Below are 19,673 nucleotides of genomic sequence, written 5' to 3' on the forward strand. Positions count from 1 at the left end.
AGGTCAGTAGAGGACTGAGGACTGTTGTGAGAGGTTCTTATGTAACATGTAGGATAAATAATCGAAATAACTTAGTGTATTTATCCCTTTGCTTTTTGAAATTAAAGGTTTCAGCTTTGGGGCAACAGCTGTTTACAATTAGTATGGGAAAATAGAATCTGCCCCAACTATTACTGTTAAATCAGAGAGAGCAAAGGGGTTTTGGCCAACTAAATCCACTGGGAAGGGATGGGATGGGGGGGAGCAGGAATGTGAGGAATTCAGTCAGACCAGTGTTAGACTCACTGAGCTCAGCTGGCTTCTTTTGAGCAGATCTTGATCTATTGAGCAGATCTTAAGCAAGATCGAGAATTAGAGAACAAAGGTTGGAATGACTGGAAACTACTATACGCTCAACATGTTGGTAGAGATACGAATAGCTGTTAGGTGAAATCTAACAGTGAAAAAAATCTACTCAAATACCCATTGTCACACAACAAATGAGAAGACAGGCAGACAATGAGATACCTTCCCTCTTATTTATTGGTAAAATGACAATTTGTTGTTTTGCTTTGTTTTCCCCCTGGCCCCCATCTCACAGCAGTGACAGCTGCAGGTACGGTTGTGCTAGTCGTTGATGTCATAACAGACGCGGACTGGTCAGAGGAATCCCGCCCCGATAGGAAAAAGTAACAAAAAAAAAAAAAAGTGAAAATCAGAAGTGGAAGAAACTGAAGAGAACGTTTGAAATCACAAGAGGTGAAAGAAGCAGTGCACCCAATACCAGAGACTCTTCAGAAAACAAAAGAATTGTACACAAAATACAAAATACATCTTTACATGACAAAAATAATTGAGGATGACAAAGCATCATGTTGAGATTGGGAAGGTATTGTATTGACAGTAACTACTGATTGGTTACATGTTTGAAGAAAATAATTATACAAATAATAGCAACATGTTTTCAATAAACAATTGTGATTTTTGGTCAGGAAAACAACTCTTGCTTCATCCTTTTCGTCATTGTATATGAATGATTCAAAAACATTACATTAATGCTAAAAAACGACTTATTGGTGACTGATGTTAATGCACTATGCATATGGTTGGATATCATAGATTAATGATTGGAAAACCTTAGGCGGTCTAGTCTTTGAAATCATACTGTTTAACGTGTGCCAAAAATAAGTCAACAATAATAATAACAATGTAATAGTTCAGTTCATCTACACAACTGCTATATCTGGAAGGAAACAACTGTTCTCCTAACTCCTTTTTTTGGGGTTGAACACCTCTCCCTTCTCTTGCCCAAGGGTGACGATCGGGAACAAGGAAAAATGAAATCATGAGAATTGCTACATTCACCCACCCCCAAACTAAAATAGGGTTAGAAGTGACAGAAGACATACGTTGAAATACTGTAGCATTATGGTAAAGAAAGATGAGAGAGAGAAAGGAGAGGGCCAAAGAGCCTGTTCATTATTCCTCCCAGTTGAGTTTGATTTTCTTCTTACAGAAATACAGTGAAACAAAAAAATGACAGTGCTCTGTTAAGTGCGATTGGTAAGGATTGATCTTTTCCCCCCCTCCCTAAGTGGGTTGTTGTTTTTTGCCTGGGTGATGTCAGATGTCCATCGTTTGGTTGGTTGGAGATAATGGGTTGTTATGTCCTCGGGCAAGTTAAAACAGTTGTAGGTCGTCATGTTGGTCATAATTGTGTCATTTGTCTGATCATTGGAACCTTGGAGTTGTGTGTTGACAGCTGATTGGCCTGTGAGCTGGTTTGCTTATCAGTTGATCGGTGCATGGTGGTTGGTCAGACCGTCAGTTGGTTTGACCGTGGGATGTGTTTGTCAGCTGGTCTAATCAGTTGGTTGATACTGCAGGTTGGTTGGTGTGTCGGTCCAGTTGGTTAGTTCCCACCACAGCACTTGCTTCCACCAGCCTGTGGGGCGGCTTCCTGCAGGTCCACTCCTGCCCGACCACCGGCCCGGCCACCGGCTCCACCCGCTGGCTCGTTCTTAGGAAGCTTCTTGGCTACAGGAGAAGGACAGATAGAAAAGTAGGAAGCCTTTATGGTTTCTACATATTTCATTTGTTCTGGGAAGAAATGTACACCGAGTATACAAAACATTCTTTCCATGACAGACTGACCAGGTGAATCCAGGTGAAAGCTAGGATGCCTTATTGATGTCAATTGTTAAATCCGGAGAGACCGGTTAAAGAAGTATCTTTAAGCCTTGAGACAGTTGACATGGATTGTGTGTGCCATTCAGAGGGTGAATGAGCAAGACAAAAGATTGAAGTTCCTTTGAACGGAGTATGGTAGTAGGTGCCAGGCGCACCGGTTTGTGTAAAGAACTGCAACGCTGCTGGGTTTCTCACGCTCAACATTTTCCCGTGTGTATCAACAATGTCCACCACCCAAAGGACATCCAGCCAACTTGACACAACTGTGGAAAGCATTGGAGTCAACATGGGCCAGCATCCATGTGAAACGCTTTCGACACCTTGTAGAGTCAATGCCCCCAATGAATTGAGGCTGTTCTGAGGGCAAAAGGATGGGTGCAACTAAAAATTAGGAAAGTGTTTCTAATTAAGCAATAAGGCACCAGGGGTTGTGGTATATGGCCAACATACCATAGCTAAGTGCTTTTCTTAGGCACAATGCCCTGGATACAGCGCTCAGCCGTGGTATATTGGCCATATACCACAAACCCCTAAGGTGCCATATTGCTAATATAAACTGGTTACCAACGTAATCAGAGCAGTAAAAATAAATGTTTCGTCATACCTGTGGTATACGGTCTGATATACCACAGTTGTCAGCCAATCAGGATTCAGGGCTCGAATCACCCAGTTTTATAAATGCACATATAATATTGTGGTACACGTACCTATGGCCATAAAGATCTCATTGACGTTCATGGCCGTCTTGGCTGAAGTCTCCATGAAGAGCAAACTGTTGTCATCTGCGTACGCTTGTGCTTCCTACACAAAAAACAAAGGGAGGACAGAGATCTTTAGAGCTCCATCACAAACATGTCGATACAATCAGTAATAACCCATACGCTTTGAGAGTTCGTGAGCATTCTTGAATATCAACAGAAACTATAAAAATGACATTTCTAGGACATTCTCCTGTTTAAACAAACGTATCATCGACATGTTCCACTAATAGTCCAGTGGGAGCAGCATCTAATTGTTAGGAGTTCCTGAGTACCTGGAAGTCCACAGCTCTTTTGTTGGCCAGGTCAGCTTTGTTCCCTGCCAGTGCAATAACGATATTAGGGCTGGCTTGTCGTTGGAGCTCCTTCACCCAGTTCTTTGCACGTGTGAATGTATCCTGCACAGGAAAAAAAAAAACTTTCTTAACATCATAAAAACATTTGTGATATGATGAAATACATGACAAAGGCAGATTACACAATGGATGTTTGTTTTTCACACAAGAGCTCTATTTATACATCTACAGAAGTGTGAGTTACGAGAGCTGTCACTCACTGTGTTGGTGATGTCATAGACCACGATGGCAGCTTGCGCTCCTCTGTAGTACATAGGGGCCAGGCTGTGATACCGTTCCTGCCCTGCAGTGTCCCAGATCTCAAACTTAACTGTTGTGTCATCCAAGCAGACAGTCTGTGTGAGGAAGGCAGCTGGATGGGTGTAGAGACAAATCATAGACTTAGTTTCAGGGTCTATTTTTATTTTGAAGTCTGAAAATGCCCTACACATAGAAAATAAGTGTACATTTTACTTTGCCTGTGCATTTCCTCACAGTGGAGTAATACTTAGTATCTGCACAGGACAGGTATTCTGTTTTCTTCCTTAGATAGGGACAACTATACCCCCTAGGACACTATTTGACAGGGCCGAGTTAAACTAGCACAAGGCAAACATAACCCCCAACAGCCAAGGCCATGAGACAGTTAAGAGGAAACATGAACAGTGGCTTAATGAGAACTCGTGAAGCTACAAAGCCAGCGCTGAGGAGAATTGGGAGCCTTCCAACGTTAGAGAGAGGAGGAAGGGACAATTATGTAAATAAACAAGATCGAATCGCAGAGCACTAAGCACCGGGTAAAAGGTTACTGCGAGAAATGTAGTGAGAGTAAAAAAAGTGACGAAGAGAACAAAACATGTGGCTGTCTATTGGCTAATCCATGGAACACAAAGAGAATGCTAATTCAGCCCGTTGTGTCACATGGCTGAGGGAAATGTACAGCAGCACTCATAGAGGAAGCCTGCTCCATACTAAAAGCTCGGTGACCTTTGACCAGACAGCTGACAACCGGTTTTAAAATGTTTTTAAAATGCTGACTCGTCCTAAGGCTTTGGCTAGTGTAAGCACCAAGCATCCTGCCTCTCCAGCCTCACCCTGCTGTTGCTGCGACTCTACTTTATTTATTTATAGGAAGGGTAATGCATAAATCATGAAGAAAGCAATCTAGCTAGTAAACCACTAAAACATCATGGAAATTCCCAACACCCGTGTGTAGGTTTGAAACACTAGGTGAAGCTGAAAATAAATAGTTACTCATTAGTCATTATCCAACTTTTGCAGTGGAAATCTTTGAATGTTAAAACCAGAAACTTGAGCCATCAAGTATTGGCTTCCAGATGGGTAGATATTAGAGCAGTTCCAGGACAGGAAATCCCATTGTTGACCGACTTCCTTCCTGTTTTAAGAGCCCACAGGGAGAGACCCCCTTCTCGCTGCTCCACTCCGACTAGCAAGTCAATACATACCTTATTAGGCAGATGACAAGTACCTCTTTCTCACATTTACCTATTTTCAGTTTTGGTTTGAACATTCTCTAGAAGGCTCTCTGTGGCCGGGAGTAAGGACCTTCCACTCCTTGTGGCATATTTAAGTGTCAGTCAGAGGCTTGGCTGCTCATGCAAGAGGCAGGTGATCAGCTGCCAAGAAAGATCTGGTTCTGTAGCTCAAGGTCTACTCCTGACCTGGCCTTGACAACAGCCAGGGTAAGGGCTGCTAGCTAGCAGGAACACAGCCCCGGTTACCAAGGCATTCAAAGTGGTCTTCCTTCAGTCCACTACACATTCTATTTGATCTTTATAACATGAGGACATCTGTAAAGCAACACAAAACACTAAGCATGACAGACATAGTCAGAAGAATGACAATCCCAATGCCAACGGCGTGCCTACTCACCTCCGATGGTGCTCTCCTGGTACTCGTGGAACTGGCCCTTGACGAAGCGCAGCACCAAGCTGGACTTGCCCACCGCTGACTCTCCCAGCAGCACCAGCTTAAACTGGCAGATCTTGTTGCTGGCTGCCGCGCCGTTGGTCCGTGCTGGTCCTCCTCGACCTGCCATGCTGCCGAGCAGAGAGCTTCACCGGGGTAAGAGGCTCTTGGTGGAGGATGAGGCTGCCTTGGGCGGAGGACTGGGGCTCTGAAGCTGAGCAGGGACTGGAGCCGAGACAGGGCCAGGTGAGGGTGGGCTAAGCTGGGTCAGGCGAGTCTAAGCCAGGAAGTGAGGGGGCCGGAGGAAGAGGGGACTTCACCTGTGGGAGCTGGAAGAAAGAACCGACTGAGTAATAATATCACTAGTAGGCAGCCAGTGTGACAGGAAAACTTTAGTAAACTAGAGTGCCTTCAGAAAGTATTTATACCCCTTTTTTGTTGTATTACAGCCTGAATTCAACATGGATTAAATAGTTTCTACACACAATACCCCATAATGACAAAGTGAAAACATGCTTAGAAATGTTGCTCATTTATTGAAAATTAAATGAAATCTAATTTACATAAGTATTCACACCCCTGAGTCAATACTTTGTAGAAGCCCCTTTTTAATTTTCCACACCTGGTTGTGCAACATTTGCCCATTATTATTTTTCAAAATTCTTCAAGCTCTGTTAAATTGGTTGTTGATCATTGCAAGACAGACATTTTTAAAGTGTCTTGCCATACATTTTCAAGTAGATTTAACTCAAGAACATTCACTGTCTTCTTGGTAAGCAACTCCAGTGTAGATTTGGACTTGTGTTTTAGGTTATTGTTCTGATGAATTCATCTCCTAGGGTCAGCAGACAACCAGTTTTTCATCTAGGATTTTGCCTGTGCTTAGCTCCATTTTTTATCCTGAAAGGACTGGAGGATCTTAACAATTACAAGCATACCCATAACATGATGTAGCCTCCACTATGCTTGAAAATATGGAGTGTGGTACTCTCTCTTGTATTGGATTTGCCCCAAACATAACATTTTGTATTCAGATTAAAAAGTAAATGCTTTGCCATATTTTTTGCAGTGTTACTTTAGTGTCTTGTTGCAAACAGGATGTACGATTTGGAATATTTTTTACTCTGTACAGGCTTCTGTCTATTCACTCTGTCATTTAGGTTAGTATTGTGGAGTAACTACAATGTTGTTGACCCATCTTCAGTTGTCTCCCATCACAGCCATTAAATACTCTGTTTTAAAGTTACCATTGGCCTCATGGTGAAATCCCAGAGCGGTTTCCTTCCTCTCCGGCAACCGAGTTAGGAAGGTCGCCTGTATTTTACTAGTGACTGGGTGTATTGATACACCATTCAAAGTGTAATTAATAACTTCACCATGCTCAAAGGGATAGTCAATTTTTACCCATCTACCAATAGGTTCCCTTTTTTGCAAAGCATTGGAAAGGGACCTTACAGATAATTGTGTGTGGGGTACAGCGATGAGGTAGTCATTCAAAAATCAGGTTAAACACTTATTGCACCCAGAGTGAATCCATGCAACTTGTGACTTGTTAAACAAATGTTTACTCCAGAACTTATTTAGGTTTGCCATAACAAAAACGGGTTGAATACTTATTGATTCAAGACATTTTCAAATTCCAGGCTGTATCACAACCGGCCGTAATTGGGAGTCCCATAGGTCGGCGCGCAATTGGCCCAGCGTCGTTAGGGTTTGGCCGGGGTAGGCAGTCATTGTAAATAATAATTTGACTTGCCTAGTTAAATAAAAAGGTTAAATAAATGAAAAACAAATCTTTCCAAGTTAGCTACTCCCGCAAGTGTCTGGTATAAACCAATCTACTTTCATGTTCCAGTGTTGAGTCCTTTGTATCTTAACCTTTGACTGGGCTTATTATTCAGGTTCAAACAAACCTTTAAAAATGGACCCAATGTGCATCACTTACTCATTAAATCCAAGAAATGCCTCAAATTAATGTCTAGCAGACTAATTGCTCCAGTTCAGGGTTGTAAATCAATAATGTTCTGATAAACACTATTGGTCGAGGAACATCTCAGTGCTTCTGAATGCCATGGTTTGACAAGAAAACAGTCCAAATGTTTAAATGAAGGTTATTTTCTGATTGGCCTACTGGAAACCCACATTGTGGTCTGGACGTCTGTTTGAATGGGGCTGGACAGGGAGATAAGCCCTGTCCTATTCTCTCAATTATATTTACTTTAGACTCAACAGTCAAACACAGCAGTGAAGGAAATGTCCTGTGGTCCTGTCTAAAGCAACATTTAGATACACAGATTGGTTCATGATGAGTACGACCACAATTAACCATGAACATTCACAATCATGACGCTTGAATGCCAAATCAGGGGGGGACGGGGGACGCGCCCCACCCCCCCAGACCTCTGTCTAGACACATTAGACTAAAGCGGAGTTCAACTGTGTTCACATCCAACCCAATGCAACCTGTGTGTGTGTGTGTGTGTGTGTGTGTGTGTGTGTGTGTGTGTGTGTGTTCAGAGACCACAGAGCTGAGGACCACAGTGAAAATACAGAACAGGAACTGATAGTCTGTGAGCTGCTTGCCCCAAGGACTCCTGTTTCTGTGTTTACAATCCACCTTGGGCCTGCACACATCCATCTTAACGTCGATAGGTCCACGTTAGTCACAGGATGACGTGCAGATTGTCATCTTATGGTTGGGCCAGTGTACTCAGAGTCCAAGTGTTGTTCTTTACATTGACTGTGGAATATGACTACAGTAAGAAAAAGTTTAAAAACACATCTTCCATAGTGATACTTTACACGGTCAGTCAGCTTCTGCTTGGTGAAAGGGACAGGGCACGGAATGACTATCAAAGCAGGAAGTGAACATTGCAGAAGGACAGAGTAGCACAGACAGAGTTGGCCCGTTACACTAAGCCATGAACTGTTAGGACAACCAGCCTAGGTTAGCCTACAATGCTAAAATCCATAATTAAGTGTGAAACATCACAATAACGTCACAAAATAGGTCTACATGACACTACAGTGTATAGGTTTATACTATAGGCATGTCTTTCAACAGTGAGTGCAGATTTAAAAGAACACACTTGACTAGAGGGGGAGAGTAATATCTGGGGGGGGGAAATCTACACAGTCATGGGGGTGATAAATTGCAATTTTAAAAGCAAATTTTCTACAGTTCTACACATTTTGCCATCGCTTATGCCGTGTTCTTACACCATCTGAGTGACTCAAACAAAACAAATCAATGAGGGTCCCATGGCATATTCAGTTGATTTTTCCCCCACAATTCTCGTTTTCTTCATTTTTAATTTAAAAACTATATATATATATAAAAAAATAATTAAAAAAAAAAAAAACAGGTTTCCGTTTTGCAGTCTTTTTATTACTATTAAAAAATGTAACAAAAATTGGACATTTTAAATTGCACAACAATGCGTAAAGACATCGACATTTTTTAAATGCAAGTGTGCACCAGCAAGAGACTTGTTTGGTTAGCAACGTTTCTGTAGTGCTCATGTGATTGGCCATTTGTTTTGTATACTCTGCACTGGATTGATAAAATAATCATGAAATCATTCTCCCAGGTAGGCATTGGCTACTTCGTAGATAACATTTAATTGACAATGTTTTTGGGGAAGCCATCTCTACCAGAAGACTTATCATTAGCATCTTCGCTACACAGCCATTCAAAGTGGAGACATATGCGCGCACACACAGTTTCAGAAAGTTGCAGGAAAATACAAAATCACCAATGCATTTAGTTCATGTCTTATGATTAACTTGGGCAAATTAATACATTTTTAATATTGTTGAATTCTGTTTTATTTTCTGGATTCCGTGATTCCGTCCACAACATGGATTTTATAGGGTCCTGGTTAAGGAGCGAGAGAGGGGTAGGCCAGCCAGAGTAGGGTTGCTGTTGGCACTCAGTCTTTCCCAGGCCAGGCAAGGCCCTAATCTTCTGCATGTGACAGAAGATCACACTGTGTGGGTACCACACACTGGCCTGAGAGGGTCAGCCCAGCACAGAGCAGACAGTACAGCAAGGTAGCACACCAAAGGCCTAGACTACTGCCACATACACACCATCCGAGGGATTCCTAGACAGACCACAGTGAGTGTGGAGAGAAACAGCTGCATGTTCAGTGGGTCAACATGTACGTGCTAATATGATGAAGCCGAGGTGCAAACGAGAGGAAGTTGTAACAAAGCCAACATAGACCAAGACTGTGGAACTAAGCCCAATGTCCTTGTGTTTCTGAGAAGAACGTAGAAACATCCTGGTATTTCTTCTAATTAAGCTCCCGAGTGGCGCAGCGGTCTAAGGAACTGCATCTCAGTACAAAAGACGAGTCACTGCAGTTCCTTGTTTGAAACCAGGCTGCATCACATCCGGCCGTAAAGTCCCATAAGGCGGCGCACAATTGGTCCAGTGTCGTCCAAGTTTGGCCCGGAGTAGGCCGTCATTGTAAATAAGAATTTGTTCTTAACCTTTTATTTAACTAGGCATGTCAGTTAACAAAAAAATAAATACAAAAGCTAGCCTAAACAGGTCACTTCTGTCAAACGTTGAGGCACTTTTTACACAACGCGTTTACCCTTACCAGTATGTATACCATTCTAAGGCAAAACAACAGGTGTGACTGCTCTCCAACCCTGATAGTCTACTACACACACTATGGAAATGAAGAGGTCAGCATGCCTCACTGCCCCAGGACAAGGCTCCATAGCCAAGGACTGGGAGAAGAGGGGAGGGAGGCTGGGGTGATTCCCAGCCTGAGATAAGGGCTTCAGAAACAAACAGGATAAGAGTGAAAGAACATTTAACCTAGGCTAGTCATATGTGAGGCCATATTGTATATTAGTGTCAGTAACACTGATGTTAACACTCAATATAATATAAACACAGAGGACAAATAACTGAAAATCTGAGCAGCATCAAAAGCCCATGTTCAATCCACCATCATAAACCAAAACAGTGGATTTAGGCCTAAGAGTTTAGGACATGGTTATTGAACAGTATAGTGAACAGGACGGCACACAATTGGCCCAGCGTCGTCCGGGTTTGGCCAGGGTAGAGCGTCATTAACTGACTTGCCTAGTTAAATAAAATAAAAAATACAAATTATCCTTGGTAATATGATTGACTGATTGCTAGAGGGCTGCAGTGGCTGGCCCAACACTCACACACTCCTGTTCTGAGAGTCACTCAGAGCAGCATCCTGCTTCTAAGCAGCTCTCTGCTGGCATCTTTAATGGGCTCTGGAGACCTCTACACACTGAAGTGGGTCAGAGAGATGAAGGGGAGAGAGGCTGGGTCAAAGAGAGAGTAGGCGAGAGGGATGGAGAGAAAGGTAGGGAGAGACGGTGAAATATTCATACAGCCTCCCGTGGGCTTTGCTGCTAGCTTGATATCCAAGCACTTAGTAAAACACAGCCACTGAGAACTGGTAGCAACACACACACACACAATTAACTACATACAGATATTGCATGCATTGCCCCCATGATGCAACAGTTTCTCACTCGCATGCATGGGATAGATTTTAACACTATACAAGACAACGCATGCACAGATATAGCAAATGAAGAAGCCACGTTCATGATGGACAAACCGACTCCGCGTGTGCACGTTGGTTTTGTCTATCCCCACTAGACGTGTTTCATGCAGGTTCAAATACCAAAAGCAACTATATTAATTTGGGGTCAGGTAAAAACACACATGAAACATGATTGGACATTTAGCTAGCTAGCTTGCTGTTGCTAGGTAATTGGTCCTGGAAGATAAAACGGTGGGTTGTTATTTTACCTGAAATACACATGGTCCTTTTTTGTTTTGCTGGATCTTTTACATGGCGGTTGGCAATCAACTTTAGATGGGAGGTAGTTGGGAGAGGCGGGACTTGCAGTGCACCAAGAGTCTAAAATAGAACCAAGTTCTATTAGCGCCTGGCTACGCAGACGCACGTTTACGCACGCCAGCACTTTGGATTAAATGATTGAATAACAAAACGTACACATTCATGTTATTCAACATGGTCAGTTTTGTCAGAATGTTAGTAAGTCTGGAAAAGAGTGTGGGAGAGGGGGAAATTATCAGTAACTTCAGTTTCTATTTACCATCACCTTGTGGGTTTCCTCTTATACTTGACATCCCAAACATTTCACACACACACAATGACTGGTCCACCCAACTGGCCTTAAGTTAGCTAACATTTGAAGTACCCACTCTCATATTTAGCCATGAACCCCATCTGCTATTCCCCACACTACTCTGAACTAGTGCCAGGACCCTACCACTATTGCAATACTCGTTAGTATCGTGGCAACGAATCAAAACAAAGTGGATTTAACTTGAGGAAAATAGCCATAATGTTGGAAACAAACATCTTATGTTGTCATCCAGAGTCACATTTATTTTCCAAGCTATAGCACACAATATTTTAAATGCAGCAGGTTTTTGAAGAAACAAAGAGTTAGATCTGCTTCGTGTTTTCATTTTTGACATTGAAAACATATCCTGGTATCGTCCCAGCCCTACTCTTAACCTCAGAGCCCTCACAGCCAACCCCATTATTGACCACAACTGGCCTAAAAGGTATGCTTCAGTCACAGCTCACAGTCCCACTGTGCTCTGCTGTCAGGTACAACTTAGCCTGGGTGCCGGTTAGTTTCAGCTCTCTTGTCAACTCGTTATGGAATTGTCATACCAAACATTGCTGAAAGGCTTGTCAATGACATTGAATTAGGCAAAAACACAAACAGATCTGGAATCAGGCTACGTAAAACTCCTAGGCCCGTGCTGTTCATGGTAATCAGCAAGGGGTGAAATGGGTGATGATCAGAAAGAGCAACGGATGCTACTGGACTGGACAGAATGAAACAACCGATTAGAATATTTATTTATTTATTTGACCTTTATTTAACCAGGCAAGTCAGTTAATAACAAATTCTTATTTTCATTGACGGCCTAGGAACAGTGGGTTAACTGCCTTGTTCAGGGGCAGATCGACAGATTTATTTTTACCTTGTCAGCTCTGGGATTTGATCTTGCAACCTTTCGGTTACTAGTCCAACGCTCTAACCACTAGGCAACCTATTGTAAGCACTGCTAACAATACACACCACCATAGGCCTATGAGCTGTGTTCCCAAAGGACAATTCAAACTAGAGGTCGACCGATTAATTAGGGCCGATTTCAAGTTTCCATAACAATCGGAAATTGGTATTTTTGGGCGCCGATTTGTTAAATGTATTTTTATACCTTTAATTAACTAGGCAAGTCAGTTAAGAACACATTCTTATTTTCAATGACGGCCTAGGAACGGTGGGTTAACTGCCTTGTTCGGGGGCAGATGGACAGATTTTCACCTTGTCAGCTCGGGGGATCCAATCTTGCCTTACCGTTAACTAGTCCAATGCTATAACCACCTGCCTCTCTCTCATTGCACTCCACAAGGAGCCTGCTTGTTACGCAAATGTAGTAGAAGCCAAGGTAAGTTGCTAGCTAGCATTAAACTTATCTTATAAAAAACAATCAATCATAATCACTAGTTAACTACACATGGTTGATGATATTACTCGTTTATCTAGCGTGTCCTGCATTGCATATAATCGATGCAACGCTGGGGGATGATTTAACAAAAGTGCATTTGCGGAAAAAAAAAAGCCCAATCGTTGGACGACTGTACCTAACCATAAACATCCATGCCTTTCTTAAAATCAATACACAGAAGTAAATCTTTTTGCATATTTAGCTAAAAGAAATCCAGGTTAGCAGGCAATATTAACCAGGTGAAATTGTGTCACTTCTCTTGCGTTCATTGCACGCAGAGTCAGGGTATATGCAACAGTTTGGGCAGCCTGGCTCATTGTGAACTAATTTGCCAGAATTTTACATAATTATGACATAACATTGAAGGTTGTGCAATGTAACAGCAGTATTTAGACTTAGGGATGCCACCCGTTAGATAAAATACCGAACAGTTCCGTATTTCACTGAAATAATAAACGTTTTGTTTTCGAAATGATAGTTTCCGGATTCAGCCATATTAATGACAAAAGGCTTGTATTTCTGTGTGTTATGTCATAATTAAGTCTATAATTTGATAGAGCACTCATTCATTCAAACCACATTTTAGTGCGTTTTACCAGCAGCTCTTCGCAAGCACAGCGCTGTTTATGACTTCAAGCCTATCAGCCTAATGGCTGGTGTAACCGATGTGAAATGGCTAGCTAGTTAGCGGGGTGTGCGCTAATAGCGTTTCAAACGTCACTCGCTCTGAGACTTGGAGTAGTTATTCCCCTTGCTCTGCAAGGGCCGCGGCTTTTGTGGAGCGATGGGTAACGCTGCTTCGAATGTGGCTGTTATCGATGTGTTCCTGGTTTGAGCCCAGGTATGGGCCAGGAGAGGGATGGAAGCTATACTGTTACACTGGCAATACTATAGTGCCTATAAGAACATCCAATAGTCAAAGGTATATGAAATACAAATGGTATAGAGAGAAATAGTCCTATAAATTCTATATTAACTACAACCTAAAACCTCTTACCTTGGAATATTGAAGTCTCATGTTAAAAGGAACCACCAGCTTTCATATGTTCTCATGTTCTGAGCAAGGAACTTAAACGTTAGCTTTCTTACATGGCACATATTGCAGTTTTACTTTCTTCTCCAACACTTTGTTTTTGCATTATTTAAACCAAATTGAACATGTTTCATTATTTATTTGAGGTTAAATTGATTTTTATTGATGTATTATATTAAGTTTAAATAAGTGTTCATTCAGTATTGTTGCAATTGTCATTATTACAAATAAATAAAAACATTTTTTTTAAATTGGCCGATTAATCAGCATCGGCTTTTTTGGTCCTCCAATAAATCGGCGTTGAAAAATCATAATCGGTCGACCTCTAATTCAAACAGACTCCCACTCCTAGACTCCAGTTGAAACATCAGCTAGCCCATTTCCTGGCACAGATGTGTCGGCGTGTGACCGTGTCAATGTGCATTCGTCATCAATGCCATGGAATTAGTGGTGCAACAAGCTGTCAGGCAGGCAGAATTAATTTAACCAGTTACCTAGGAATAAGTGGTGACATGACAACAGGTTCTCTGAACTCCAAGGGCGGAGGGACCAGAGGAATTAGATGTAACAGGGAGGGAGGGTGGAGCTAGCAGCAGCCATACCAGTCTGCATCCCGGTATTAGCTTGGCTTTCATCTGAAGTATAAAAGGGTTGGGCCTGCATGGGAAACCGTCAGGGAGGATAAACCCAGCGACAGAAGAGAAAGCGAGACACCCCAATCGAGTAGCACAGCGGACAATTTCAATATGTATGCAAGAGAAACGATAGCCTAATGACTAAGGGATGGGTCAGTTGGAAGAGGAAAGGAATGGTGACTAAGGCTGAGTATAGACAGGCAGTCCAAATTCCTTTATTTTTTTTCCACTCATTGGTATTTTGACCAATCAGATCAGCTCTAAAAATGATCTGATGTGAAAAGATCTGATGTGATTGGTCAAAAGACCAATGGGTGAAAAAAATATCAGAATTGGGCTGCCTGTCTAAACACAGCCTAAATCTCTGGGAATGCAAACAGAATACACATCACTAGCAAATGGGGGCAGGCAAGGGGGAAATAATTTCCTTCTCTTTCTGGCTCCCTCTGTGTGTGAAACATGACAGCCAAGCAAAAGCCTGTGCAATACAATTCTACTCCACTCTACTCCGATAATTTTGGCCTACCACGTTAAAGGGAAATATAGCCAACAAGTTGTGGAAAAAGACAACCGTTTCAGAGTTAATTGAAAATAAAGCCATTGTTGATTAAGACGAGAAAATTCCTCAAAAAAAGTGTCTATTGAACCATATAGTCCATCTACTAGAATCTCGTGGACAATATGGACACAGATCTTTTAATATATTTTTTTATGAATACTAATATGTATAATTAAAGTATAAATTACCAAACTTACCAGGTAATCTATGACCAAAAATGACCAAAAAACAGATGCTTTTTATCTCACTTAGGGTTGCAAAGCTACCGGTAATTTAAAACCGTCACCTGAATCTGACTTTTAAATTACCGGTAGCTTTGCAACCCTAAGTGAGATAAAAAGCATCTGTTTTTGCATAAGCCTACTAGACTAAACCCCAACCCCCCCATTCAGTTTGAGCATGGGACTAGTGGGAGAGATAAGAACCCCAGACAGGGGCTCAGCTGCAGAGATAAAGGGTCAGGGTGGGGTTAGTGGGTGTCTCATCTGGCTGCAAGGAAGCACACACTTAATGATTAATGACTCAAACTTAAAGAAATTATTTCCCATTTGTTTAGGCCTAAATTGTGGTTTAATCAATAGGGGCCATACATTGATCTTGTAAGACTCAAACAAGTCTGGTAGCAAACTGACCAGTAACCCACTCTGCACATAGAACTCTTCAGCTCGGGTAATAGAAAAAAGTCGCACCTACAGTATATCTTCAGTCTTTTGAGGAGTAATCAGACTGACCCGTTGTGAATGGGCATGCTTCTCCTCCTACACACCCGATTCATTCATTCCTCCATTGACTCCAATGCATTACAACCTTTCTGACCACACTAACGCATACCAATTAGGCTTACTTGGGATTAAACATTGAAAAGGGTTGGGTCTCACGCAGATGTGTTATTTTACTCGCCATTCTGTCAGGAATATTTGGAAATATCAGAGAAACGTTCTTAACTAGCCATACAACACCAAATCAAAAACATTTCATGCCACCTAGTAATATTGCCTTTTATAATGTTTGCATGTGTCAAAATGTGTCACCACTCTAAGGACAAGGTCCACACCATAACATGGCAGCAGCTGAGGCAAGTTATTAAAAATCCATTCTCTAGTCCTGTTATTAAGCCATAACACACCAATGAGTTTCCAATGAGGATTTACCCTGGTGTTTACCCAAAAGACACAAACCCATTCCACTTTTCAGCCTGCATTTACATAACAATGTTTAAAATGTGAACTTTAACAGCTTCCTACAAAGAAACGGTCTTGAATGATGCAGAGGTTGACTCTGCTTGCCCAAAGTCTTAGTGTCTCACTCCTGATAGAAACTCAATTACACTAGAGCTTACATTAATGTGGCACTTCAGTCTCCTTCTCACCCCATTTAACAAATGACTTGCGTAACAAAAGGTACATCTCAAGACAAGTTGGTTATTTGAAATCAGCTGTATAGTGCAAAGGCAAAAACGTGCACCCAGGGTTTGGGAAACTCTGCACTAAGATATGCAATGACTGACATTACGAGGAAACCGGACAACGCACTACCCAATTCCATAGTTGCACCTTGTACATTCTACTATTACAACTTTCAGGAGTAAGTAGAAAGCCGAACTGAGTTCTGGGGGACTCCCGTGCCCACCCCCCTGCCATAGATGACCTGCAGCAAAGGTGAAGGAGTGAACAAGGGTACAGGACTGATGAGACACAGTAAGGTATGAGGGACACCACATTCCACCAGAGAAAAGGAGGCATGCATTCATACAAAAGTAACATGACACAGACAGACTCACACAATGAGGGCTACATCAGACAACTGACCTACCTGTACCACCATTGACACACCAAGTACAGACCAAAACAATAACTCAGCATTGATGGCATAAAAAATTATGAGCCTAATTAGAGACAGCCATGGACTTTGAACTCCAATTATGCAAAATATGCTTTGAGACCTAGCTAAGTAAACGATTATTTTTATTTTATTTATTTGACCTTTATTTAACTAGGCAAGTCAGTTAAGAACAAATTCTTATTTTTCAATGACGGCCTAGGAACTGTGGGTTAACTGCCTGTTCAAGGGCAGAACGACAGATTTGTACCTTGCTAGCTCGGGGATTTGAACTTACAACCTTCCGGTTACTAGTCCAACGCTCTAACCACTAGGCTACCCTTAACGTAAATTACCTGGTGACATGTGGGTTTCTGCAAGATGGAATGTAATTCGTTTTCATTACCAGGCAGAAACCATAAATCGCTATTAAGTTGGTGGGTTTCAAACTTCCTCATACTATCGGTCATCACCGCTGACACCAATGGCAATGAGCTAAGATACTCTGTTGAAAGCTTGAAATCAACATATGAAAGGTTTATAAAATGTATTGGACCAAAAGGAAAATCTACTCGCTATATAGTTAGTTAGCTGTCAGTTAAAGGCTAACTAGGTATGAAATATAAATACAAATCTAACACGACATATCTGTAATTTAGCTAGCTAGCCCACCAAGTTACAGTAACTAGCTAGCTTTTTAAAGCCATCATTTTTTTAAATTGTTATGTCAATAAGAGCTAAAGTTGAGTAGCTAGTAAGCTGAGCAGACAACGACAAAAATATGTCTACTGTAAATTAACGTTACTGCCAGTAAAAACAAAATAGGACGACACTGACGAAAGCTAGCTAACGCTAACTAACTTGGCTAAGTTTATGATGACATCACAAAGAAAAGACGGGGTAAACCAAACATCTAAAGATAAATAACTATTTGGTCAAATTATGAACAAAGCTTGATATTGTTTGCTAACTAGTTACCTCATTAGCTATCTGGACAAGTAATCAGTCCCATTTAACATATCAATCTGACAGTCGTTAGCTAGCGACGTATCTCTGGCTAGGTAGCTAGCTAACGTTAGTTTACTGGCTGGTTGCTTGAGCAAAATTTGACAGTGGAAATCTGAACCAAAACAGTATAGTTTACAGCTTACCGTTAAAGGCAAAGGTCAAACATGCGTTCCCGTTTCTTCGTATACTCTCACTTTCCACAATTTCGACTTTGACGACTTGTCTCTCTATCACAGCTCACTACGACTGCTCAACACATAGGCCCCGGCCTTCACTTCTGCTTAGAGCATTTTTTCCGGGATCCTCCCACTTCCCGAAGGTGTGGCTTCCCTTTGATTGTGTCGTTGGGAACCTGGGAACTGTAGTCTACTAAATCAATGAACACAAATTTGGTTAGGGCTGATTATTTAGGAGTCGTCTCCGTAGACAGACTTGTTGGCTCCCACAATGTATCAATGCTACTGATTTGGCTTATGATCGGGTTTACGAGACTAATTTAGGAGTGTCAAGCAGTGGCATTCCCCAGCGCAATATAAAAACCATATCCGAGATTTTTTTTAAGATATATAAAAAAAAACATCCAACTAGCGTTTACACAAGCAGCCCAGTTCTGATATTTTGTACACTCATTTGTATTTTAACCAATCACATCAGATATTTTAAAATCAGATCTTTTTCAGAGCTGATATTTTTGGTCAAAAGAAACACCCCTGGCAATCAACTACTCACATTCGGTCCCATAGTTTTTCAAATGTATTTAATAAAATATTTACAGAAGTTTGCTTTAAATGTATAACCATCTGGTGGCGCTAAAGACCATGACATTTGCCATCACCTGACATCAGTTCAGATCTACATTTTGTTCATAAAAGTAAACTCATTGGCCCAAACGTGTGTTTGGGCATGTTGTGGGCATCAAATGCAGAAGCCCCCGTATTTTAGGGCGGGTTTATCTAAAGGCATTGGTCTATCTAAAGAGATATTGTTGGATGTTGAGTGATTGACTAACAATATTTATGTAATTGCGCACCACTACTGTGACCTGCTCAGTTTAACCTTTCAAGTTATTTCATTTTTCACTTCAGATGCAATTGTATTTCTCAGAGTCCCTGTTTTAAATATATATATATATATATATATATATATATATATATATGTTAATATTCTGTTTGTATCTTAAATAGCTTTATTTTACAACTAATATCAGTTACAAACAAACAAAATTATATACTACAACTCTTTCAGAGAGCACACGTTGTTCAACTCATTGCACGTCTTATTTCAGTCTCTGTTACCAAAGAAACAGTCAAATATACAGCATAGAAAAAGTCAGAAAATGATCCAGACACAAGAGCAAAAAGAGATGCAGAGCTATGAATAGCCATATTGCAGAAGAGGGAAAAACACAAATAACCATAGGTCCTCTTTGGCCAGCAATCCTCTGGCAGGCTAGCCAAGAGACAATTTCTTAAAATAATGAGCACAAACATTGGTCGTATGCTGTAATGTCCAGACAGCTTGTAGATTGAGCTCCACAGTGTGTTCACAGACAATGAAATCACCTAAAACCACATGTCAAAATGCTCATTAGGTGATGATACTTTCTATGTAAACACAATATAATGAAGGAAAGGGGTGGGGTTTGCTGTTTCCATGGCTGCCAGGTCTCAATGTGATATGTCTAGAGATACCCTCCGGTTAGTAGTACCTAACTTTCAGTTCAGTTCACAAGAAATACATAATAAACACAAAGCTGAATATTTTTGTAAGCTGAGTCAGCTTGTCTTCATAATCTCTGGTCCATATCAATGCTGTATTTACAGTCAAATTAAATAAACAGTACATCAAGTACAATCAGTGTCGATATT

General features: G+C 41.3%; 1 protein-coding gene across 1 annotated transcript; it reads right to left on the bottom strand.

The window, feature by feature from the left end:
* Positions 1–496: 496 nt before the first annotated feature.
* LOC139364713 (ras-related protein Rab-5C-like) lies at positions 497–18,145 on the bottom strand. The gene is made up of 6 exons (XM_071101702.1): positions 17,949–18,145; positions 5,156–5,520; positions 3,484–3,635; positions 3,203–3,325; positions 2,877–2,970; positions 497–2,016 (listed from the first exon to the last, which is right to left on the bottom strand). The coding sequence occupies exons 2-6, from the start codon at positions 5,319–5,321 to the stop codon at positions 1,892–1,894; spliced, it is 660 nt and encodes a 219-aa protein (XP_070957803.1). The 5' UTR covers positions 5,322–5,520; positions 17,949–18,145; the 3' UTR covers positions 497–1,891.
* Between the last annotated feature and the right edge of the window lie 1,528 nt (positions 18,146–19,673).

Source organism: Oncorhynchus clarkii, chromosome 13, assembly GCF_045791955.1.
Source record: "Oncorhynchus clarkii lewisi isolate Uvic-CL-2024 chromosome 13, UVic_Ocla_1.0, whole genome shotgun sequence".
Lineage (NCBI taxonomy): Eukaryota > Metazoa > Chordata > Actinopteri > Salmoniformes > Salmonidae > Oncorhynchus > Oncorhynchus clarkii.

Coding starts and splice junctions, on each gene's coding strand:
- LOC139364713 (XM_071101702.1), bottom strand. CDS start 5,321: ATGGCAGGTCGAGGAGGACCAGCACGGACCAACGGCGCGGCAGCCAGC. Junction 3,636..5,155: donor CCAGGAGAGCACCATCGGAG/GTGAGTAGGCAC, acceptor ACACCCATCCAG/CTGCCTTCCTCACACAGACT. Junction 2,971..3,202: donor AAAGAGCTGTGGACTTCCAG/GTACTCAGGAAC, acceptor TTTTTTGTGTAG/GAAGCACAAGCGTACGCAGA.